The 24,076-nt window shown below is 49.4% G+C and overlaps 1 protein-coding gene across 7 annotated transcripts in view; it reads left to right on the top strand.

Moving 5' to 3' along the window:
* The window catches only part of eif4g3b (eukaryotic translation initiation factor 4 gamma, 3b), a 41,767-nt gene that overhangs the window by 4,935 nt on the left and 12,756 nt on the right, over positions 1 to 24,076 (top strand). For 3 of the 7 annotated variants that reach the window (XM_072713424.1, XM_072713423.1, XM_072713422.1), the window contains 19 exons: positions 7,232 to 7,310; positions 7,993 to 8,100; positions 8,777 to 8,854; positions 9,149 to 9,181; positions 10,154 to 10,174; positions 11,516 to 11,692; positions 11,790 to 11,901; positions 12,218 to 12,321; positions 12,933 to 13,058; positions 19,312 to 19,399; positions 19,597 to 20,274; positions 20,555 to 20,649; positions 20,756 to 21,008; positions 21,274 to 21,398; positions 21,492 to 21,611; positions 22,083 to 22,238; positions 22,621 to 22,818; positions 23,239 to 23,385; positions 23,598 to 23,834. In XM_072713424.1, the coding sequence (XP_072569525.1) occupies positions 7,232 to 7,310; positions 7,993 to 8,100; positions 8,777 to 8,854; positions 9,149 to 9,181; positions 10,154 to 10,174; positions 11,516 to 11,692; positions 11,790 to 11,901; positions 12,218 to 12,321; positions 12,933 to 13,058; positions 19,312 to 19,399; positions 19,597 to 20,274; positions 20,555 to 20,649; positions 20,756 to 21,008; positions 21,274 to 21,398; positions 21,492 to 21,611; positions 22,083 to 22,238; positions 22,621 to 22,818; positions 23,239 to 23,385; positions 23,598 to 23,834 (2,935 nt within the window). Of the gene's footprint in view, positions 1 to 7,231; positions 7,311 to 7,992; positions 8,101 to 8,132; positions 8,343 to 8,776; positions 8,855 to 9,148; positions 9,182 to 10,153; positions 10,175 to 11,515; positions 11,693 to 11,789; positions 11,902 to 12,217; positions 12,322 to 12,932; positions 13,059 to 19,311; positions 19,400 to 19,596; positions 20,275 to 20,554; positions 20,650 to 20,755; positions 21,009 to 21,273; positions 21,399 to 21,491; positions 21,612 to 22,082; positions 22,239 to 22,620; positions 22,819 to 23,238; positions 23,386 to 23,597; positions 23,835 to 24,076 lie in introns of those variants that run through there. The other 4 variants (XM_072713427.1, XM_072713425.1, XM_072713428.1 and 1 more) reach the window with 4 other exon arrangements.

The following is a 24,076-nucleotide window of genomic DNA, read 5'->3' as shown; positions in this document are numbered from 1 at the left end:
GTCTGATGGAGCTCCCAGCTGTACTGGGTCCTCCTGCTAGCTCTGATTCTTTGTACCAGTGCCCCCCCTCTCTGAGCCAGAGCTTGCAGTGTTAGTCTGATGGAGCTCCCAGCTGTACTGGGTCCTCCTGCTAGCTCTGATTCTTTGTACCAGTGCCCCCCCTCTCTGAGCCAGAGCTTGCAGTGTTAGTCTGATGAAGCTCCCAGCTGTACTGGGTCCTCCTGCTAGCTCTGATTCTTTGTACCAGTGCCCCCCCTCTCTGAGCCAGAGCTTGCAGTGTTAGTCTGATGAGACTCCCAGCTGGGGTTTGTTCCCGCCACTGGAGGAGGGGGCAGGGCTGCTGGTGGTTGCCAGGGAAACGTGCTGCACATATGGCTTCCGCGGTGTTCTGCAGACAATGGCTGTGCTGCTTAGCATGCAGGGTGGGAGGCTGTGGGGGGGGTCCTTCCCACAGACGGCTAACAATGGCTGGGAAGGCTAATTCTCGTGCCTACCAGTTGAAGTTGGGACAAGGAGGATCCCTTTCAAGTATTCACATCTGTGTTCGCGCATGCATCTTGTAGTTTTTCTGGCAAGGTTTAATGCTGGCCTTTGTGTTCATTTTGACTTTGGTATTTTATTTCCATGTGGAGCAATGTAAAGCCCAGCAATCATGGGTTGAATCTTCCATTCTGCAGAGTAATTAAATTGACATCAGGCCCTTGAGCAAGGCTCTTAACTTCAGCTCCTTCATGGGTGCTGGCTGACCCCAAAACTTGCTCTCACCTTGGTGAATACCAAGATCACTCAATGAGGTAAAAATGTATTTGTGGGAAAAATGCCCCTTGGGAATGAATATGGTGCCATTAGTCTAATCACTTTTAGTTGAATGAATAAACATATGTATTCATACCTTTATGAAGTGAGCACTAAATGTTATGTAATGTGAATGTTGTAAAAACATTTCAGTATTTCTATGTGTTGTTCCTGTTAAGGTGGCCCTTGCCTTCAGCGTGATTAGTCATAGCTGTGCATTGCAGTGCCTTTTGGTACCTGTGGAGCGTGTTTAGTGATTCAGGTACGTCCGGCTCCTAGCTCGCCGCAGCGGCATGTGGAATAAGGTATTTTTTACTGTGGAGTCCTATGCCGTATCGCTGTAGTAACAGCTCTGAGTGCAGCAGTCAGGCAGATTGGTGGAGAGTCAAACTTCCAGCGGTGAAGGAAACAATAGGACCGTTGGTGAGACGATAGTGGGAGGTGGACCTACAAGCTCAGACCCTGCCGCCCCCCCCTGAGCATGGCAAGGCCTACTGTACAGGTTTGAAAAAGACAATGTTATAGTGACCTCGTTTTGAGGGTAACGTATACTTGCACGGAGCTTCTGTTTCTAATTAACTCTAAGGGATATTGTTGTTACCTGTGTCACAGACTTTTTTTCTTCCAAAAAAGAAAAAAACAGAGAATCTGACATTGATGAAGGCAGTCTGCCATTGTCTGTTGATGAAGGCAGTGTTTGTGGCTTCACAGATCAGGTCTTTACCAAATATCTTTTACTTCAGTATAAGCTGGCTGGTTCTTGTCCAAGCACAGTTTTTCCAGTGCGCTTACACTGATTGCAGAAATGGGACGGCTGGTATTAGTATGGGGTTTATCGTAAGTTAACCTCTTTGCCTTTTGGGGTAATATTGGTAATGGTTATGGAACTGAACTACCTGCTTGTTATGGTAATTTTATTGATGACTGATGGCTGTTTTGCTCACTTCCAAATCACTTGACAATTTGCGTATTATTGAATGATAATGTTATCTGGCCTGTGCAGAAGGAAGAACGGCTTACAGGTTGGTGACTTGGGCGCACTGTGATTATTTGCTGTCAGTTCTTGATTAGACGTGTCAGGAAGGGCTTTCTTTGTTGATCCCTGACCTTCCCCCAGACCCCCACCCACCTGCCCCACTTTGCCGTGCACTGACCTTCCCCCAGACCCCCACCTCAATGCAAAAGCCAGATCGCTGGCAGCCAAGTGACGGTTCTTCTCTTAGCGGTCCGGATGGAGACCGGCACTCGCAACGTAGAACAAGGGCTCGATTGTCGGGGGCCAGGGGAGGGAGACTATTCCGCTCTGGCCTCGGAGATGGGAGCCGTGTCTCCACTGGGCCTTCTGTGAACCTCACTCTCTCCACCCAGGAGTCCCCCCCCCCCCCCCCCCCCACCTCTGGGAGTGGAGAAGCATTTGTGAGATGAAGACCAAGAAGTACCATGACAACATTCCTTGGCGGAGGGTTTGGTTTCATTTTACCAGAAAGGAAAGCTTCCTGTTCCTTTAAATCTGAAACAACGCCTTTTAGGTCACAGGAGATGGTGTGGTTTCGAAAGAATTTATTTATGATCCAGCTGTATGAGCGTGATTCAGAACATGTCTGCATGGGAGATGATGAATAATAGGATTGAGCCACCACAAATGCTGTAGACTGTAGTCTCAGTTGAAGCATGCTGGATAATGGCTAGAGATAAGCAGTTATTTTGTTTTATTTCATTAGCATTACATTTATCTCCATTTAGCTGATATCCCAGCAGATGGGAACACCAGTGTGGTCATCTAGAGTTTTATCTCTGATGGATTTTGGTTAACTGTGACTTGCGGTCTCTGAGTGCGTGCTGGTTCAGGTGTGTCTGCTCCTTGAGGGTATCTGTGTTCCTTTTTCCACGTGGTACCTCATCTGATATCACTGCGTCACACTTTTGCCAACCAGAGCCCCTTATCTGGGTTTGTACTGTTTTATTAAGACCAGCATATGCCCCCTTTTCTTGTTTTTTGGCTTTATTTTGGCTCTCCAGTGCCAGTAAGCATAGCGTAAACTCTCATGACAACTTTTCATTCGTCCCATATGTTTCTGAGTACTGGGCCTCCCACAAGCAGCCGCCTTTATCTAAACTGCATCGGAACATCAGGTTGTGCTTTTGTTCATTTAGTTTTCCTGCCCTTCGTGTCCCTGAGTTAAATATGTTCTAGGTGTGTGAGCATTCCTCAGATGACTCGGCATGTGGACTTATCCGAACTTCCCTGGAATGTGCTGTGGGCATTGTGGTCCTCTGTTCCGGTGGTGTTTGGCCCATTAAGACTTTCGCTGTAATGGGCCAAGGGATGGGAATGAGTAGGCGGAGCCACTGGGGCATTCGGAACACTGTGCTCGTTCAGATGTCCTGTGCCCTGTCATCGGCTGTTTAGGATAATTCAGTGAGTTTCTGCCTGTAGAACTGAAATGTTGCCCTAAAACAATTATTCACATTTCATTCCCTTATGATGTTAAGGTACAATTGTCATTGTACTGATTCTCCAGCCCTGAGTAGTAGGTGGCACCTGACTGCTGACTGATTTAATCATCTTGCATTGGTGTGCTGATTTTAAATTTTTTGTCACAGAAGCAAAGGCTAAAATGCCTTCCTGAAAGCATTACTCTGTTTAATATTAATAGAAAGCAGTTTTGGGACAACACTTTTGTAATTGAAAATCATTAAAACTAACTGCCGTGGCTGTGTGACAGTACTGATTGTGATCTGCCCCTAAAGTTTTAATGACATGTGTTTAAGCAGCCCAGTTTAGGTTGAGTCTGATGCTTGTTGCCCTAAACTTATCTTTGATTCGTCTTTGACATTTGGCCATGTTCTCATGCATGGCAGGCGTGAGATGTACATAGGCAAATATATGTGGACTAAATAGGCTCTAGATTGTCAGTGGGATTTGCTTGTGTGATTTGCATCTGATTGTTCGATTTGAAGCTGGTCTGAACTTCTGGAGTGAGCGCCTGGTATCTGTCCCTGCAGATAATGGTGGCTGTACTGCCATGGCCTGCAATGGTGGCCTGTGTGGATTTGGTGTGACTCGTGGCGCCAGTGCATCATTTCTGTGCATGCAGCGGGTCCTGTGAGCGGCATGGCGTGATTGGGTTTCAGGACGTGGTTCGAGGAGCTGCTGGCAGTGGGCCTTTTATAGATGGTGATTCCTGCCCACCTTGTGAGGGGGTAGGGAAGCTCGACAAAACTGCACGAATAAGAAATTGAAACCTTTCTCGATTCCTTGAAAGCCTGTGATGTGAATGTAATGGGCCCACAGCCAAGATAACGGAGTTCAGCAACCTGTTAGTGTGCTTTGGCAGGTTTAGGGACCTGTTGGCATCTTGCCGTTCCTTTGAGCGGAGCCTCATACTGAAACTTGCAGTTGCACTGAGTTCCACGTCAACGGCTTTCTTATACCGTCCTCTCAAGCGCTAATGGATCGATGATTTATGTATTACATCAAAGGCGTTAAGTGAAGATTTTTCCCCACAAAGAAAATGGAAGATTAGTAGTTAAGATTCCTGGCCCTTTTAGTCTGGTACTCAGAATACCATGGGGGTAAGTGTGGAGCAGAGCTGAAGGTGATGTTTACTCCTCCTCATTTTGCATAGCGCATTTCTCTTGTATCGCTACACTTTTCTGCAAGTTTATTGCAATCTGGTTTTATTTTGGGATGTTAAGTGTTTGGACTCATGCATGTAGAAATAAGACGTGGTCGTGGTCGGAATATGAAAATCAAAGAATTATTGAACTTCAAGTCGTACAGAAACCAGATTTAAAATGCTACCATTTGCAACTTCTGGTTTACCAGATGCTTAATTTTTAATAACCCTTATTTGATGTGCTGTTTTGCGGTTGGCAAAATTATTAATAATTAAACAAAAAAAAATGTGTGAAGAACAATAGTGTGGTAACTTGGGCTTGGTGAATCCGCCTTTTGACTGCAGGAAAACTTTATATTTGATCCCTTGTCAGGCACAGAAGTGTGCATCCTTTGCCTAATAAACATTTATCTTTTAAAGGAATGTAGTCAGTCCTGTTCCAACGTAACCATGCGGCCGGGCGTGCACACGGCACAAACACGACGCATTACGGTATGCGGAGGGGCACCATGCGGCCGGGCGTGCACACGGCACAAACACGACGCATTACGGTATGTGGAGGGGCACCATGCGGCCGGGCGTGCACACGGCACAAACAAGGCGCATTACGGTATGCGGAGGGGCACCATGCGGCCGGGCGTGCACACGACACAAACACGGCGCATTACGGTATGCGGAGGGGCACCATGCGGCCGGGAGTGCACACGGCACAAACACGACGCATTACGGTATGCGGAGGGGCACCATGCGGCCGGGCGTGCACACGGCACAAACACGACGCATTACGGTATGCGGAGGGGCACCATGCGGCCGGGCGTGCACACGGCACAAACACGACGCATTACGGTATGCGGAGGGGCACCATGCGGCCGGGCGTGCACACGGCACAAACAAGGCGCATTACGGTATGCGGAGGGGCACCATGCGGCCGGGCGTGCACACGGCACAAACACGACGCATTACGGTATGCGGAGGGGCACCATGAGGCCGGGCGTGCACACGGCACAAACACGGCGCATTACGGTATGCGGAGGGGCACCATGCGGCCGGGCGTGCACACGGCACAAACAAGGCGCCTTACGGTATGCGGAGGGGCACCATGCGGCCGGGCGTGCACACGGCACAAACACGACGCATTACGGTATGCGGTGGGGCACCATGCGGCCGGGCGTGCACACGGCACAAACACGGCGCATTACGGTATGCGGAGGGGCACCATGCGGCCGGGCGTGCACACGGCACAAACACGGCGCATTACGGTATGCGGAGGGGCACCATGCGGCCGGGCGTGCACACGGCACAAACACGTCGCATTACGGTATGCGGAGGGGCACCATGCGGCCGGGCGTGCACACGGCACAAACACGACGCATTACGGTATGCGGAGGGGCACCATGCGGCCGGGCGTGCACACGGCACAAACACGACGCATTACGGTATGCGGAGGGGCACCATGAGGCCGGGCGTGCACACGGCACAAACACGACGCATTACGGTATGCGGAGGGGCACCATGCGGCCGGGCGTGCACACGGCACAAACAAGGCGCATTACGGTATGCGGAGGGGCACCATGCGGCCGGGCGTGCACACGGCACAAACACGACGCATTACGGTATGCGGAGGGGCACCATGAGGCCGGGCGTGCACACGGCACAAACACGACGCATTACGGTATGCGGAGGGGCACCATGCGGCCGGGCGTGCGCACGACACAAACACGACGCATTACGGTATGCGGGGGGGCACCATGCGGCCGGGCCTGAACACGGCACAAACACGACGCATTACGGTATGCGGGGGGGCACCATGCGGCCGGGCATGCACACGACGGATTACGGTATGCGGAGGGGCACCATGCGGCCGGGCATGCACACGACGGATTACGGTATGCGGAGGGGCACCATGCGGCCGGGCATGCACACGACGGATTACGGTATGCGGAGGGGCACCATGCGGCCGGGCATGCACACGACGGATTACGGTATGCGGAGGGGCACCATGCGGCCGGGCATGCACACGACGGATTACGGTATGCGGAGGGGCACCATGCGGCCGGGCATGCACACGACGGATTACGGTATGCGGAGGGGCACCATGCGGCCGGGCATGCACACGACGGATTACGGTATGCGGAGGGGCACCATGCGGCCGGGCATGCACACGACGGATTACGGTATGCGGAAGGCCACTGAAGACGATGTGGCTACAGACTGCCTTTGAAAATAAATCCAAATGTAAATGAATTTAAAAAGGTTATGTGTGTTTTATATGATTTGTTAAATATTTTTAGATCTTTAGGATCTAAGACTTTGATGCGTGGATGTACAAGTTTCCTTTTAGATTTGAAAACTGCTGAATAGAATGGGTTCAAAAGAATGATTCGTTCATGACTCAGACATCACCATCATTCAAGTAATGTTTTTCGCTAAGAGCATATTACATTGATGTTCACATAGTGCTTTTCTCTCTGACTGAAAATCAAGCAGATACAAATGCAATTCCGCATTGTATTGCACTTGGATACTAATATATCGAGCCCCGTTAGAACAGATTCATGGTGTGATATCGTGTGTTGCAGCAGGACTGACTGTATGTACAAAAGTTTTTTGAAAGAGAGGTGAAATTAGTACTTAAAAATTTTTGTGACTCTAGCAAGTTTCCCTGATTGCATATGTTCAGAATGACTCATCTGAAAGTGTCCGGAACATTGTTCTTTAACTTGTAGCCTGTTTTGTGTAGTTTATAACCTCACCCTGTTCCCTTCGGCTCGGCTTCCACACCGTGCCCCTGTTTCCCTTAACGCCTCGCTCCCCAGGATCCCCCGACTGCAACCTCCGCTAGAGGAGCGACTGTACTCCGCACAGCCAGGCGTGACTGCCGTCTACAACGTGAACGTGAGCAGTCATCTCTGAGTGGTGGCTAGTGCATCGAACAAGGGCGCAGACTCGTAAACCAAGCACCGCTGCTTCAAGTGCCCGGGAAGTGCCAGTGTAGTAATCTGAAGCACAGTACTTAACTTTAATTACTCGAGTAAAATATCCAGCTAAGTGGCTTTGGAATGCTTCAGAACTAAGACTCTGTGGTGTTCTCTGCCCATCTTCATCAGCATGTTAAAAAAATAACAAGCTTCTGGGGCTGATGCTGTTTTTTAAATATAGTTCTATAAAGTTTATTTTTTCCCTTTTTGTATGTATAATCATGCATCAAGGATGCAATAATGATTTTAGGGACCATTAAGGAATCCCGGGGTCTGATTGAGAAAAACAGCATGTGATTGGAGAGGATAATATCGTATAGATGATCAAAGATGGTGGTTGGGCCTGTGGGACGTAGCAGGAACCATGGTGAGGCTGTCAGATCTCGGTGATCGGCCGGTGAATAAAGATCCTCATTGTTTCATTCATCTCTCTTGCTGAGCTGCATTGTCTCTGTGCCACTCGGAGAGCAGGAAGCAGCTGTCTCCGTATCGCCCCCCCCGCCCCCCCCCGTACTCGTTAGGCGTGTGCGCCAGCTAAGCGTGGCTCTAAAAGGATGTCGGACAATATCACCCCATCTCACCCTTGGTCTCTGGATCAGGTGTCGCGACCCGCCGGCCCCCCGTACACCGCACACGACCTCACCAAAGGGCAGCCTAACCTGGCAGCCACACCCCCTGGCCACGCGGCGTCCCCGGGACTCTCTCAGGTACCTGTATGTATGGCTGTCTGTGTCCCCGCCCCCCTCTCTGTGCCTGCACCCGTATCCCCATGTCCGCCTTGGGATGTCGAGGCGCTGGCGGCCCTTGGCTGGAGCGGCGTCCCTGTCGGCTCTGCAGGCTGTGTGCCGGCCGGCCTGTGCGCTCTCCTTCCTTCCAGCTCTGTTCTCTGCCGCTGCTTTTCTGCACCTCGCCGTCGTCGTTCGGCGCCCCCCGCTCGCTGGATTCCTGTGTGGGTAGCGGTGCCATCTCCGTCTGGCGTCTGTCTGGATGTGCCCCTCTGTGTCTGTTTGCTGTGGAACCTGTCGCTGTTCTGCTCCCTCCTGCCGCGGCCCAGCCCCCAACCCGTGCCCAGAAAGGGGAGCCGCCGGAGTGACTCGGCTATTCCGGTGGCGTGTTTCCCCAGTATAATGAGAGACCGCACTTCCACAACCTGCCTGGGGAGGGACCTACTCCCACCTCTCAGCCACAGGGAGCTATTAATAGTGAACCCCCCCACATGCTGGCCACGCCCCCACACGCTGGACCCGCCCCCACATGCTGGCCACGCCCCCACACCTTATCTCGCATCTTGGACTTTCCTAAGCTCTCACCGAAAGTACGCTCTTGGTTTTGCTGTGTTACTGTGTGGGCACGTTCTAACCCTGTCCCTCCCCCACCCCGTAGCCTCCCTACTCCTCTGGACAGAATGCTGGCCCTGCTTCGCTGGTATATTCTCCCCCAACGCAGCCGCCCAGTCGCTCGGTAAGCGCCCCCCTTTCCCGAATGATTGGATTGTTGCTCCTTTAAGGGGATCTTACTGGGATCTGGTTTTCACAATAGTATATCTCCAAGTATGTTAATCTTCAAATCCTCATTTGATGCATCAATTATTTTAAATCCTTTTTCACACAGTTGTCCATAGGGATTTGCTATGCCCCCCACCCCAAGGTAGCTCGTTAACCCTTTAGTGCTGCAATCATGCCGGACGAGTATGATTGCAGCTGTGGTTCTGATCTGTGTGCCTCTCTCGCTTTCCTCCTTGTCCTCCACATTTAGTTTCAAGCTGGCCCTCGTCCAACACACCACCAGGTAACACAGGTTTTAATACACCGCCTGCCACCCGTCCTTTTCCGTGTGTTTGCCTGAGATGATTACTAAAAAAAATCTGCTGTGCATGGTTAAACTGTGCTCTTTCATCCAGTTTTATTCTTGCAGGTTTGTTATGCCTGAGAATGTGAGCGTGTTAGCTTAGCGGCGCTAGTTTCAGACATGGTTTTTATAAAGATCGCTGGTGCTGATCATCTTATGCCGGACACACTGCCGCAGCGAGGTGTCTGCAGGCCCTCTTGGTACCTGAGACTGCCTCTGCATCCTTATTTTTTTGGAGGAGCATTTTGTTCCTCCTGTCTCCTGTGTTTTTCCCTGACGACCTTACGACGCCATGTCCTCCAGGCTATCAGTCATCTGAGCTTAATGTGACAAGGAGAAGAGGTTTTCAACGCGAGGCTGCCCGCTTCTCTCCCGCAAAATCACAGGGGGACTGGTGGCACAGCCACCAGCTGCCAGTCATGCCCCGTTCTGCTGAAGTTGGGCGGCGCCCGCTCTTGCCAGTGAGGGGTGGGAAGGGGCTCATGATCTCTGCGGTGGGGCTGAGAGACGATGGAGTTTACGGCGGCGGATGGTTAGAGGGCTGATGATGCTGATGAAGATGATGATCTGCAGCGAAGAGGTACGGCTCGAGTGAGGAAGAGGAAAGGCCCCCATGTGTGGTGTCGAAGAGGAGTGGAGGCCCCCCCCCTGCCATGGTGGCAAGAAGGAGACCTGTTTTACAGTGCTGAGAGAGAGCAATGATGAAGTAGAGGGTAGAGGGTAGAGGAGAACCCAAACCCTCTAAGCAGGATGGCATTTGGTTAGGATTGGGCCGTGCGTGTGCCGTGCATGTGCCGTGCGTGTTCCATGCGTGTGCCGTGCGTGTTCCATGCGTGTGCCGTCTGTACATTCTCCATGCTCATCACTGTGTTTCCCAATGGCTTCTTTCTCTTTCCTGCTTCAATATTCAAGGGAGGATTCAGACCCATACAGGTAATTGGAAGTTTCTGGAAATGCATGGTTTAAGGGCCGCGACCCCCCCCAGACTAATTTGGGAAGCAGCCTCTGATCCTGGGTACGCCGCCATGTGGAAAGTTTATCCTGTCTTTGGTTATATATAGACTTTCCATGGCTTTGTCGGCGTATTAGACAGTGTTATGCTGCTCGCTGCAGTGGCCTCTTCCTCCACAGTGCACGTGTGAGGCTTCTTGTGATATTAAGCTGAATGAGGGTTACCATTAAGCAAGGTGGCCTTTCCTTTTGATTTTTTTTTTTTTTGCTTTTTAACGTTGATATTCTACTTTAAAAAAAAACACAGATTTGTCCAGACCTTTGTGAGGTGAAGTCAGTCTGGTCAGAAAGAGCTTTGAAGGCCTTGTTTTTATTTAAAATTTTTTGGACTCCGTGTGACTTTCTTGTGTCCATGAACAATGAGGCCTTTGAAGTTGTCCTAGTCCGAGGGGCTTCCTCCTGCTGCCTGACGGGCCGCACATGGAAAACACTGCAGCGTTACCGCACGCGCCTTCCTGTCACCCCTCAGCTACTGGGGGTTGGGGGAATGGGGCTCATTTACGGCTCCATTCTGTGATTTTTGTTGCATGTTAAATAATATGCATGTAGCATGCCGAATCAGAATTTTATTAATCATGGGGTCAAAAGGGTAAGCACTTTTGGGAGACAAGAAAGTAGCAGGTCTCAAGTTTGGGGTCACCCACTTTCAGGTTTAACGCCGTAATGGTCTCATTCGTGACTTCTGGTCAAACATTTTCTAGTTATGTTTATGTTGGAAAAAGATCCATTTAGCATGAAATAGTTTGAATTTGAATGGCCATAATCAGGGAGCCCCTGGTTCGTAGCCTTTGACACTGACGGTCGCCAGCCCTCGGCCCTAGCACACCGGGCTAATTACTTGTACGGCACTGGTCCGATACCCTGCTCTGCTCTGACCTTCAGCAGTGCTTGGCCTAACTGCTGCTTCACCGCAGAGGGCTTTACCCCATAATGCCCCCCCTCCCCACTGGTAAGGATGAGGAGCATGCGGGACATGAGGAAGGTCGTATCCCTTCACCCTTCTTCCGAGCTCGCTGTCCGCTTATTTGCTTAGGAGGCGCGGGTGTCGATAAACATGGGAATTGCAGTGCGGAGCTCACGATGAGTCCCAGAACACGAGAGCTTCTGCTGAGCCTTTGCAGAGTCTCTGGTCTGTACCCCAGATGGACTGAGTGGGCTTTTGCTTGGTTGCGTTTGGCTCTGAGGCAGGAGGGGTGCTGTGTTTACAGGTGAGCTCTGCATCCGTGCCTCTCTGAACCCCCGCGGCCTTCTCCCCTTGTGTAGTTCTTTCAGAGGCCACAGATGCAGCAAGCCAGGCCCACCCTCTCCAGCAACAACCCCGCCCTCCGCCCATCGCAGCCTCCTGGGCCGGCTGTCTATACCGGCAACCAGCCCATCATGATGACCATGACGCCTATGCCCTTTGCGTCGCCGCAGGCCCCACAGTACTACATCTCCCAGGTGAGGGAGGGGCGGGGCCCACCTGCCTGCTGGGGGTCTTGGATACACGGGGAACATCTGTTTTAATGCTGCTGCTCTTTACTCTTCCCTTCCACAGTATCGCCACCCCACCCCCTATGTAGGACCCCCCCAGCAGTACTCTGTGCAGCCCCAGTCGCCAAGCACGTTCTACCACAGCCCTGGGCCTGGGGATTTTACGGGGCCATACTGTGAGTGGCCCCCCTACTCCAGGGCACCTGCGCTTTTTTAGAAGCATGTTTCTGTTTCTGTATCTGTAATCCCTCTACTTTTATGGGGAGTTATTAATGTTGACATTCCCCCATTTTGGAAAAGCAGGCATTTTGAATAATCACTTTAAAGACTCTATGGTCATTGCTGGATTAATTCTTTAATTGAATCGACTTACTGCTTGTTAATTATATACAGCGCAGCGTTTGTATGGAGACGTGAAACAAATCAGCTTTGTTTCTGTGATTCAGCTCTTTTCTCTGGTTATAACTCACTGTCGCCACCCCTCCTGTTCAGCGGGGCCTTCTTACTACCCCAGCCAGACTGTCTTCACCCCCTCCCCCCAAATCATAGTGCCTACACCACAGCAACCTCCACCCACCAAGAGAGAGAAGAAGCCGGTGAGTCTGGGTCCATGGTGAGGCGTACACTGTGCTGTGAGGTTCACATCTACTCCTCATTGGTTGCTCTTCATTGGTTTCTGTTAAGCCAGCTGATGATTGGCCATAGTGTAGCCCCGCCCACTCCGGGTGACAAAACCCTCCCCTATCACTACTTTTGATGCCTTGGTTTGTGCTGCTGGATGTGAATCTATCGCCCCAGCAAACCTGAGAAATGTCGCTTCCCTGCAGCAGAATTAGTTTCAGATTCGGATAAAATTTCAGTGTGTTTATTATATCTTGAATGTCATCAGGTTTCAAGGAATTTTTCCTTTGAAAATATGTTCCAGGAGGTTTTGTCTAGGTAGTTTTGTCTCATTAAGATGTCAAATAGTAATAATAGATGGATTTTCATATAAGAAGATACTTAAACTTAACTTAACTTCAGCTGAGACTGAAATTGTTTACTTAAGCCTGCCTGCATATAGTTTGCCACCTTGACCCTTGATGGATGGTGGTGTGTTGTCTGCTTGCGTCTCCCCCCCCCCCCCCCCCTGAATCCTCCCTTGAATTTTGAAGCAGGAAAGAGAAAGAAGCCCCTTCTGTGTTTTATTTTTTTATTTTCAACCTAGATACGTATCCGTGACCCCAACCGGGGCGGTAAGGACATCACAGAGGAGATCATGTCGGGAGGGTCCGGGAGCCGAACCTCGACGCCTCCTGCTGGGAGGCCCTCCTCCACCCCGACGCCGCCGCAGGTGAGGAGGCTGACGGCACAGGCAGCAGGGGGTGCAGTGCGCAGTGGGGCAGACCTGCAGTAGGTCGATTGCCAGTTCAAGGACAAGGAGAGGCTGCAGTGTAAGCCTTTATCGCAGTGCTGGTGGCAGTGGTGTGCTGAGCCACGGCAGCCTCCAAAAACCTTCATGCTTTGCTGTTGACTCTCTTAAGTAGGTTCCCCCAACAAACTAAGGTCACTGCTCTCTCCTCAGGCCGCAGTGAGGTCTACTCTTGGTTTGCGTAAACATGTTTATCCCAGTGAAAGAGGGTGATTTCCCATCACAGAAGAGCAGGAGGTCACAGGCATTGCGTAACCGCTGTGCTGGCCAGGACTGAGCGTGACGCCTGCAGCCGTGATCCTGTTACACCTCGCCCTGGTTTCCGCTTGCCTGGCCGGGCGCTTGGCTTCCTCCAAGCACTACTGTACCTGTGCCATTTATGCAGAGCTCCATGCTGCCGTGGGAGGGTGTCCCGGCTGAGCTGTCTCCACCATCCTCGGTTTCCACTGTTTGATCGTCCATCCAAATGTATTTAGAGAACCTGCTAGTGATTCCCGTTTGACACGGCAGCAACTCCGTGCTCGTGATCAGGTGGCCAGCTGTTCGAATCCCGTGGTTGGCAGAGTAGTGTCGCTGTTGGGACCCTTAGCAAGGCCCTTAACCTTAGTTACTCCATGGACTGCCATTCTCAGTTGTACATTGAATGAAAGTATTTGCTAAGTAAATACATGTGTGTGCTGTCTCTGCTCATAGAGATCACACAGCACTCACTTTAGCGGTGGATGTAACGTTACATGTAATAAGGGGCCCAGCAAAGCATATTTTAATTGTTTAGTATTGGAGACATTAACATTTTGTTTTGTTTTATGTTAAACAGTGAGAACCTGAGGAAATTATCATGTCGTATAGTTGTGATGTAAATGGACATTATCGTGCCTTGCTTGAGGGAGGCTTTAATATCTGCAGATACATTTGGAAGTTAGCACTTAACCTAAATTATGCTAAACGCCTACAGTGTAGAAATATGCTAAAAGTAGGAAATGGAAACAACTGACAGATGCCAGTGATGTTCGCAGCGCAGTGTTTTGAAGGCAGGGGAGCTTGTTTCAGCAGCGCTAATTTGATAGGGCACCTGAAAGGACGGCAATCCCACTGAGCCGCCAGGCTGAGACATTAAAGGCTGCTTCATACTTCCCCGCATGCGTACACACGGAGGTGTCCATGTGGAGTTTTCATGACGTGTGTTACGTCACCGTGCTCCTCTGCGGGCAGCTCTGCACTGGAAATTGGAGTCCTGGCGGACGGCGCACGTGCAAGCATTTTTCCTCGATATCCGTGTTGGAATGATGTAGCAAGTACTCAACGTGCGCATGCACACAATGTGTTTCCTTTATGGCCATGTGTGCGGCTTGACCAGAGAAGCATTAACGTCACTGTGTCCGTATACGCAGTGCGGATGTGACAGTGTTGAGCATGTGTAGAGAAGTATGAACCAGCCTCAGAACTTGTCAGAAGGGAAAACACTGGATGGTGAGGTCTATGGCTGCGTGATTCCTAAAGAAATATGAATCCCGTTTTTTTTTTTTTTTTTTTTTTTTTTTTTTTGCTTTGAGTTGAGATCACGATTCTCTTTTTTTCGTCAAATTTAAAAGTTAATTGCACTTATTAAACTGCAAAAGTAAACACAACAAAACACGATTGTGCCAAGCGTGTGATTGATCCAGGACCGACATATCAACTTCTGACCATAGAAAGGTAGAAACTCAATTGGCCGTTCAGTTAGGGTAACCAAGACGGCTGTACCAAAAGTCCCAGCTGGGGTACTTTTTTGGTACTTTGATACTTTGGGGTGTTTACTTTGGGGTTGGGTTCATTGGATACCTTGGGTGGTTACTTTTGGGGGTGAGTGCTTCGATACTTTGTCCATTGGTTATGGACATAGCCTGCTGCTGAAACACAACAGAAACAGCAACGAACTCAGAAAGCAACAACAAACAAGATAAAAAATAAATGATAAAAAGACAAATGAGGTGACAAGCTTTAACTGCGATCTGGTCCAAAGAAGCAGAGATCAGGATAGCATAAAAAGAAATAAAGTGTTTTCTATAATATACTAGGATATTGCAGTGTGATTTTGTGGTAATAAATATTGGGGTATTTATAAAACAAATCAGGAGTTCAACATAAATTTCTCACAAATCCGTTTAGGGGTGATTTAAACAACAAGGATGGAACTGATTATGATTGTCTTGGAGAACACATGCAGCGCTCATGCAAAAGCAGTGGAGGTAACTGATTTTTAAACATTTACTAGATAATCTTGAAAAGGAATAATTAAAATTGCTAAACCTAATACATTTTTTTTTCCCATGACAGAGTTAAAATGTTTTAGCGAAACATAAACTCCCTGCACTATAATGTACATAATAAATTGAAGGAAGAAAAAGCCTGGTCTTAATCTAGGTCACTGGTGGAGTAAGAATTGGATGTGCACAACATGCAATGTTGGTTTTAATAAAGCGCATCGTACTGCCATTTTTCAAATTCAGTACAAAATATCCCGTGATGTCATTCGGCACCGGTACCAGTTTTTACTCCAGTGGAAAACCACTTTGAAAGTACCGTACTTTTGATACTTTCTAGAAGTACCAAAAGTACAGTACCAGGTGTGGTGGAAAAGCGCCCTTTAAAGATGTGCAGAATTATGGGACGCTTGAGACACTCTGGGGAAAAGCACGAGCGCTTGTTTTTATACAGCTGATGCAATACAATGCAGAAGAACTGTTGTAATTTAGAAATGAGATCGCATACAGGTGTGAATCGCGAGTGCATTTTTTTTCCCCCTCGAATAATTGTGCACCGCTAGTGTGTCGGGCAAACTTCCTTAAGACAATTACACTGCAAAAAGCAGAAGATACCTGGATTTATTGTTATCAGTGTTGGAAAATGCAGCGATTGCCTGACTTCTGGTCTGTGTTTTTATTTGATTTTCTTAATTTTTGCTTACATCACTTCTGAATGGGAAAAAAACTAAACTGGATTTAACTGAAATTCTTGGAAGAGTTATCACTTTAGTGTTTTTATTTGTAAGACTTATTGAAGAGTAGCTTGTGTACTACTATGTTCAAATAAATAAAGGAAAGGTTATTTTCTTAATGCAGGAATGCTTAAGCATATCTTAAAGAATGGTGTTACTAATGTCCCTTAAAGGCTCTTTTAGTAGTTCTATAAAAATATCGGTTTTGTACTCTGTATTTGCAGATATTCTGTCGTAAATGACTCCTGAATGGAAGTGCAAAATTTTGCCCAGGGCACTGCAATATGTAATATTTGTACAATCCAGTGGGTGGTTCCTTCTCGGTATTGACTCAGAACTGACTTAATATCCAGTGACTGGTGATCAGGCAGCATTGAATTCTCTTACCTAACTAGTAGGGATGGGCATTTTTTTGTGAAAAATTACTAAATGAATTTCACCAATAGTTGGGCCTTTTTAAAATCGTTAGTGTATCTGTCTGCCTTTCACACAATCCTAACAAAAGTTCTCTGGCTTATAGGCGACCCCGTTTATTTCCATACGAAATGCGACATCACTCGTTGCTGCAAAAGGATCACTTAAAATATTAACAGTACCCATGAAACTAGGGCGGAATGATATGGAGGGAAAAACACATTGCGATATTTGCTATTTTTGCTATAAATACTGCAATATTTATAAAACAAAGTTGAAATGTTCCACAAAGTTATATTACAGCCAAATGGAACTAATCTACTAGTAGTGTCTGCCTTTACTAGCGGTGTAACAGTATGGTTTTACTATGGTTCGGTATGTGTCATGGTTTTTGGACCATGGTGATGGTATGGATTTGGTATCTTTAAGAAGAAAGTAAAAACACATTACCCTTTAATTAAATGATGCACTCTGTTTTTTTCATATAAGAACTCTCCATTCAGGAAAAAATTACATCATGACTGACTAGGCTTAGTTTGTCTACTGTATAAAGTCAAGAAGAGAAACATTAACACTGAAAGTGCTTCTTAACTTTGATAACCTGTACATACTTTGTTTTTCTGTAACAAGAACATATACAAAGTTAAACATGTCACTGTTAAAAAGCAACCACAGCCACTCGCAGCAGAGTAAGTGTAGATATTATCAATACTACAAATTCCACAACCCAAGAGAACACAGAACCCACATAAAGAGGGCAAAAAAAATGTATTGTGGTGTGTGGTTGAGTCATTCTACTGAATTAGATGGCGGCTGTCTTAAAATGAAGTACTCCCTTAATTAACAGCCACTGTCGGTTCATACTGGTGCAGCGGCACAGACAAGGAAACACGCTAATATGACGCTCATGGATACTGGCACACATTCCGCGGCAAACCTTCGTTATGACATTCACAATTAACAGGCACACTAATACGCACATTAATTTAAACCGTGCGCAGGTAAGCTGCCGCCCAGCCCCACGACGTCACCCTGTCAGCCAGTTGTCGACGGTGTGTGGGATCACTGCTCCTACTACGTCATATTGCTGAAATGTCGTCGGTTACGTTTGAAGTATGCGGCTACCTTTAACCCGAAGACGGATCATTTACGCCATCTGCTGTTGTATAATATTATATTATTTATAATGATATTTAAAGTCTAGCCCTCATAAGATGACCCCAGTTTTTTCTGTGTGTTTTGGGAAATAAGTCTTGTATTCGTGCCAATACATATAGGAAAATGACAGGCATATCGTAATGCCATAGATCACATGTACGTATTGAACAGTCAGGGGCGTATCAAACCATTCCATAATATAATGTGTCCCATTACACCCCTAGTCCTTACTGGAAAAGACAAGCATTTCACATTCTGTTTAACTTGCTAAAAAGTCTCTACTGATACACGTGATTCACTCTTACGTAAAACAGTTCACTCTTAAGTAAACTTCAAAATGAATAACGCAAGCTTACTGGACGACATAATCATAGTTAGTCATATTGCCTCTAAGTAATATTTTAAATAGCTCAATATTCGATTGTATGTTGTGGTCTTTCTGTTAATGTGCCTGAAATGTCTGAAAACTGGTTTAAAAAAATCCCAAAAGATGCCGGTGGGTTAAATTGGGCAATCTGCTGGTAACAGGTGACTTAAACTGTGATTTAAACGGTCAGTGTCCTGCATAGCCCCCACTGGAGCAGTGTCCAATCAACACATGCTTACATCGCCACAGTAACCATTACTAAATCATGCTTGAAAGAATGCAGCAACAAAACAGGCAGGCTGAGTTGAACTGCAAAGCTTCCCCCTGATATCTAAATGATGATTGGACTTTTGGAGCAAACGCTGGTTAGTGGAATGTTCTCGTTTTCTGTTGGAGAATCTGTGCTTAGGGTGTGCTCGGTTTCTGTAATTTTCCACAATATTCAGATGCAAGAGTAGAAAACCATTAGTGTTCTTTAATACTGAAACTTTTGAGTATCAGCATTTGAAATGTGTAAAACTGGTTCATTTTGCTTTTATTGACTCTTTTATTATTTGCTTTTATTTGTCCAAAGCAACACATGAATGAGGGTCAAAGAACAGGGATAACTCGTACCCTTGGAGCAGTTGGGGTTAAGGGGCTTGCTTTTGGCATGGGATTTGAACCCGCAGCCTTCTGGACATGGACACAGACCCCTGACCCATAGAGTTACGCACTGCGATTTTGCTGCTGCCTATGCATTTGCTAAATCCTGCAAACGATGTGTGGGTTCAGGGTTAGAATGGTGTTTGCTCAGTGTGTCTGCATGTCCCATCACCGCGCGGACTTGGTGTTTGATTAGGACCCATCGCTGTAAGATGCAGGCTGTCAGGGATCTGTCTTTGCGCAACTTCTCATCCACACATTTTATTTATGCTGTAAATATCGATGGAGAAATGACCATGATTGCTGTTGTGCTCATAATGACTGGGACGTACCCATTTACGCAGCTAGATGCTGATCGTGTTACGGAATGTGTTCTGGTTGATTTTCTCGTGAGGCCCCTCCTGGCACTTGTCCTGGTAACTATTGCCCAGGGCTACTTGCTACCTGAAAACAGCATGACCTCGTCCCTCACCTTGCTGTCCTTCTCCTTCTGCTTATGAAGCTCCTTCCTCCTCCTGCCCTGAGCAGCTCTTCCTTCCACCCGCACGCTTGTGTGGTCCCTGTTTGGGGTGCCCGAGCAGCCTGCCTGTTCTCACTACCTTCACCCATTGCAGATGAGCGGCCAGACGCTGGACCTGGGGCACGTCCTGTACGGCACGGACCCTGGCCAGCTCGTAACTTCAGTTGTCGACTTGAAGCCAGGTTAGTCTCTGCCGCACGGTTCACATCCCCGCCTGGCTGAGGCTCCCCCTAATGGCTGTACTGAGCGTGGCGGGCGGTGTTAATGTGTCAGGATATTGATCAGAGCAGCAAAGCTCTCCTGTGCTCGGTTATATTTGGTGCTTTTTGGTCTGGACTTGGTGGCCATTCCTCACCCCGCCCCTCTGCTTCGCTCTTAGTCGACGACAAGCCAAAACTGGACTGTGTCGTGCAGAAGCCCCCCTCGCCCGGGATCGCGCTGCCGGAGCTGCCCCCTGAGAAGAGGGACCCTGACTTGCCACCCGCAGCGAGCGTAGAGCCCATCTTCCCCAGCATGGCTACCACTTCTGTCGGTAGCCACAGTCAGCCGGCGTCCGTGGGGGAGCCGGCCACTCCCGTTCCTGTTCCCGTTCCTGTTCCCGTTCCGTCTCCTCCCGCAGCCCCCGAGCTCTCAGAGCCAGTGGGGCCCCTTCCAGAGCTGGTGCCAGTCGTGCCGGCTGTCAACGGGCTGACCGATCGGGATGTTGATCTCGACCTCCGGAGCTCGGAGCTCGTGGCGCCTCCCGCGCTCCCTCAGGACCAGCCCCCGCCGGAGGCCCCGTCTCCCAGGCCAGACCCCGTCGAGACCCGGGTCGAGGGCGTCGCCATCAGCGCAGGCTCCGCTGCACCCCCAGCCGCAGCTGTCCTGCCGGTCACCCTCACCGCCGCTGTCGCTGCTACCTGTACCGCTGCTGCTCCCCCACCCCCACCCGGCCTGCTGCCCCCCGTCCAAACCGAGCCTCCCTCCGTTGTCACGGAAACCAGCGAGACAGACGTGGTGCTTAATGACAAAACGGACGCTGTGCAACTACCCAACTCTAGGAAAAGCCCCACTACAGGTGTGTACAGAGCTGTGTTAGATGGCTGTTTTAGGAAGCACTGCCTCCGGAATGTTCCATCGCGAGGCAGCTTATTCCGGCCGTCCCGCTTGCCGTCCCGCTCGCCGTCCCGCTCGCCGTCCCATTACATATGCAGGAATGCAGTCGAAATCGAAGGTTAAATCTAAATGTGCAAAGGCAGCACCAAAACTCTATTTTGTAACATTTGCCTTTTATTTTGTTGTTAAAAATATGGAACTATTACACGTGAAATGACTGGTTTTGTGTCTCCTATGCCCAGCTCTACCTGCTCAGACTGTACCAAAGACCTGGGCCAGACCGAGGGAGGCTCCCCCTGCAGGAGACGCGCCGGACGAGGATCCGGAGCCCAGCGAGGTGCGTGGCCTCCTGCTGCTCCTTTTTTCAGCTCATTCTTTATGAAGGTCTGCTTCTGCCGCTCCTCTCCACCTCCTTCTCGTACTCATGTTTGCCTCCTCCTCAGCCACCTCTGGAAGCACCCAAGCAGGACGTGACCCATGGGCCAGCCCTGGAGGCGGAGCCCGAGCCAGAACCGGATGTGGTGCACGCTGATGCCCAAGACCCGGAGGCGGAGCGCGGGGGCCTTCTGCCAGAGGAGAACGGGGAGCGGGAGCCAGAGTGCGATCCCCTGGGGAATGGGGCGGGGCACGCTTCAGAGACTGAGAGCAGTGACAGCGGGGTCACCTTGGGGCTTCCTGCGGACGTCTTGCAGGAAGGTGAGCGGCTGAACTCTCATCTTACAGGCAGCCTGCTTGAGTCGTGCCCGATGGCGGCCCTTTGCCCGTCCAATTCATTCTCCTGACTTTCTGGGAATGTAATGATGCCACTGTCTCTATGGATCATTTCCACTCCTAGGATGATAAAGGTCACTTTCCATGTGGTTAAAATTCCTGTTCCTCGGGGTGGGGTGTTCGGAGCTTTGCACTTGGGGAAGTAAGATCTGTTGCTCCTGTAACATCGATGTCGTGCCTCTGTCTTCAGAGCCGGTGGAGGTGGACGGGAAGAGGCAGTACGGCAGGGAATTCCTTCTGGGCTTCCAATTCATGCCAGCCTGTGTGAAGAAGCCAGAGGGGCTCCCCCCCATCTCTGATGTGGTGCTGGATAAGGTGGCCGTAGCGTGACGTGGCTTTCTTGTGGCCGTGTGACAGTAGCGGCTGTCTGCAGCCTCCCGACTGACCCCTCACTCACTGTTCCCACAGATAAACCAAAGCAAGCAGTCGTCACGGCCAGCAGATCTGCGTGTCATCTCACGGGGCCCCGACTTCACCCCAGCCTTCGCCGACTTCGGCAGACAGGGTTCCGGCGGAAGGGGAACGCCGGTAAGTCAACAACCGCTCAGACGCACGTGCAGGAGTGCAGATATTTCTGATACATGCACAGAAACTTTCAGGTGTGTTTGCGCATTATCTCACAGTGGGTGTTTATCAGTATGCGCATTTGACATTTTTTGGTCCTGTTTGATGTCATCTTCCCTTGCCGAAGTACTGTTCCAATACCTAATAACAGAAGCACCATGGTATGGTAAAAAAAATCCTTGGATATTGACTTGCCCAACCACAAATATCAAAGATGCATAGGTTTCATCCTCACCAACAAGAACAATCCCATGATTCATTGCGTCCCAAGTTAATTCTTGGGAGGCAAGTTAGCAAAACTGCTCTTGCCAAGACCACAAGTATGTTCTTCGCGTTCTGAGTATTGATAAACGCCCAGTGTCTTTTATGGTTCCATGGCTAGTTTGTCATCATTTTCTTTAAGTACTTTTTAATGGTCCCTGTTGTGTTTCCCAGCTGATGAACGTGAATCTGAGACGGCCTCCGCCACGCAAGATTATCACCAACGTGTCTGTGAACGATGAGGTGCAGCTGAAGAAGGCGGAGAATGCGTGGAAGCCTGGCGTGAAGAGGGAAGGGCCCGCGGATGAACCGGATGCCCTGAGGACGCAGGTTAGCCATCTGCCCCACCTGCGAAGCCCGGCCGTGCTTCAGATGGTCAGCTGAAGCTGATAGCACTGCTGCCTTCTGCCCACTGCTTCAAGACACAACTGGGAAATTAATTAAAAATGTTTCTCATGATGATTTTGCTTATTAGAGTTACAATATTTAGATGGTTGCCTTATAAAATGAAATTCTCTTTCCATAATATCTGTTTAAGGTAATTCTTTGTTTCCTTGCTGTGTGACTAACCAAAGTAAATGTTGTTTGTGGGACTTGGACAAATGTGAGAATTACTGGTCGGACAAATGAAACGTGATCATTGAGGCAGCCATATAAGTGCCTGCTCGCTGAGGCTGGGACATCCCCTTACCCCTTACCCTGTCTCTCCCAGGATCTCTTCCGCAAGGTGCGCAGCATCCTGAACAAGCTGACGCCCCAGATGTTTAATCAGCTGATGAAGCAGGTGACAGACCTCACCATCGACACGGAGGAGCGGCTGAAAGGCGTTATCGACCTGGTCTTTGAGAAGGCCATCGACGAGCCCAGCTTCTCGGTCGCCTACGGCAACATGTGCCGCTGCCTCGCCACGGTGAGCCCTGCCTCTAGTCTCTGATGGTTGGCAGCTTGCTTCCCGTATAAAATCCATACACAGATGATACTGAGGAAGGTGCTGGTGCAGGGTGGGGGGGAGTGCTGTTGACCTCCAGTGACTCATCTGTGTCGGTTTTATAGGGCTTTTGCCACAATAAGAACTTGGTCAAGCATTTTATGTGACCACAGACCTCTAGAGACCTCAACCGTCACCAGTGCAGACTGCAGAGCAGTTGGTGGGTAATGAACTGAACTTATAACATGAAGGTTCCTGGGTCAAGTCCCTGAAGTGCTGTACTGAATGCCCTTAAGTTCTGCAGTTTTTCTAGTGAAATTTTCAGCTGTAAAACAGGCTGGATAAATTTTAAAGGTGGGGAAAAAAAACATGGACCCTGATGCCCATCCTGAATCTCTGCAGCTCAAAGTGCCGATGGCTGACAAGCCCAACAACAGCGTGAATTTCCGTAAGCTCCTGCTCAACCGCTGCCAGAAGGAGTTCGAGAAGGACAAGGTGGACGACGACGTGTTCGAGCGGAAGCAGAAGGAGCTTGAGTCGTCTGCCTCAGTGAGTCTAAAGGCATCTTAAAGATGCCAGCCAATGATATTGCTGAAACCATCTCACATGACTCGAGCCTGGCAGCACTTCGTCCAATCAATCTGCTTCGGTTCTACCACACCCCTTTAGGAAGGCCTGGTTGTTCTTTGCTGTCTTTGCAATACTGCGCTGTCTAACAATTTCTACTTCTACATACCAACTCCCCCCCCGTTCCCCCAAAGGCCAGTGAGAGGGAGCGGCTGCAGGAGGAGCTGGAGGAGGCCAAGGACAAGGCCCGCCGGCGCTCCATCGGCAACATTAAGTTTATCGGGGAGCTCTTCAAGCTGAAGATGCTGACGGAAGCCATCATGCACGACTGCGTGGTCAAGCTGCTGAAGAACCACGACGAGGAGTCGCTGGAGTGTCTCTGCCGACTGCTCACGACCATCGGCAAGGACCTGGACTTCGAGAAGGCCAAGGTAGAGCGAGCCGCCGTCACAGAGCTCACACATGCACGGAGGAATGCATAAAGATGGCCTGTAATTAGTGCACATAAACAAGGCAGTGGTCAGTGGTTATAAAAATAGGCACTATTCACGCGACGTGAAATGCAGGAGCCCGCGTGAGGGAGAGAGGCTCAGTCAGGAGCTCTTGGCCGAACATCCTGAAGGACAAAGGTAGCCTTGATCGGGCCACTCTCTGGGAAGCAGAGGCGACGTGG

This window comes from Paramormyrops kingsleyae, chromosome 6 (genome assembly GCF_048594095.1).
Source record: "Paramormyrops kingsleyae isolate MSU_618 chromosome 6, PKINGS_0.4, whole genome shotgun sequence".
Classification (NCBI taxonomy): domain Eukaryota; kingdom Metazoa; phylum Chordata; class Actinopteri; order Osteoglossiformes; family Mormyridae; genus Paramormyrops; species Paramormyrops kingsleyae.
The sequence above is the reverse complement of the archived record's forward strand: the minus strand, read 5'-3'. Positions and strand labels throughout refer to the sequence as shown.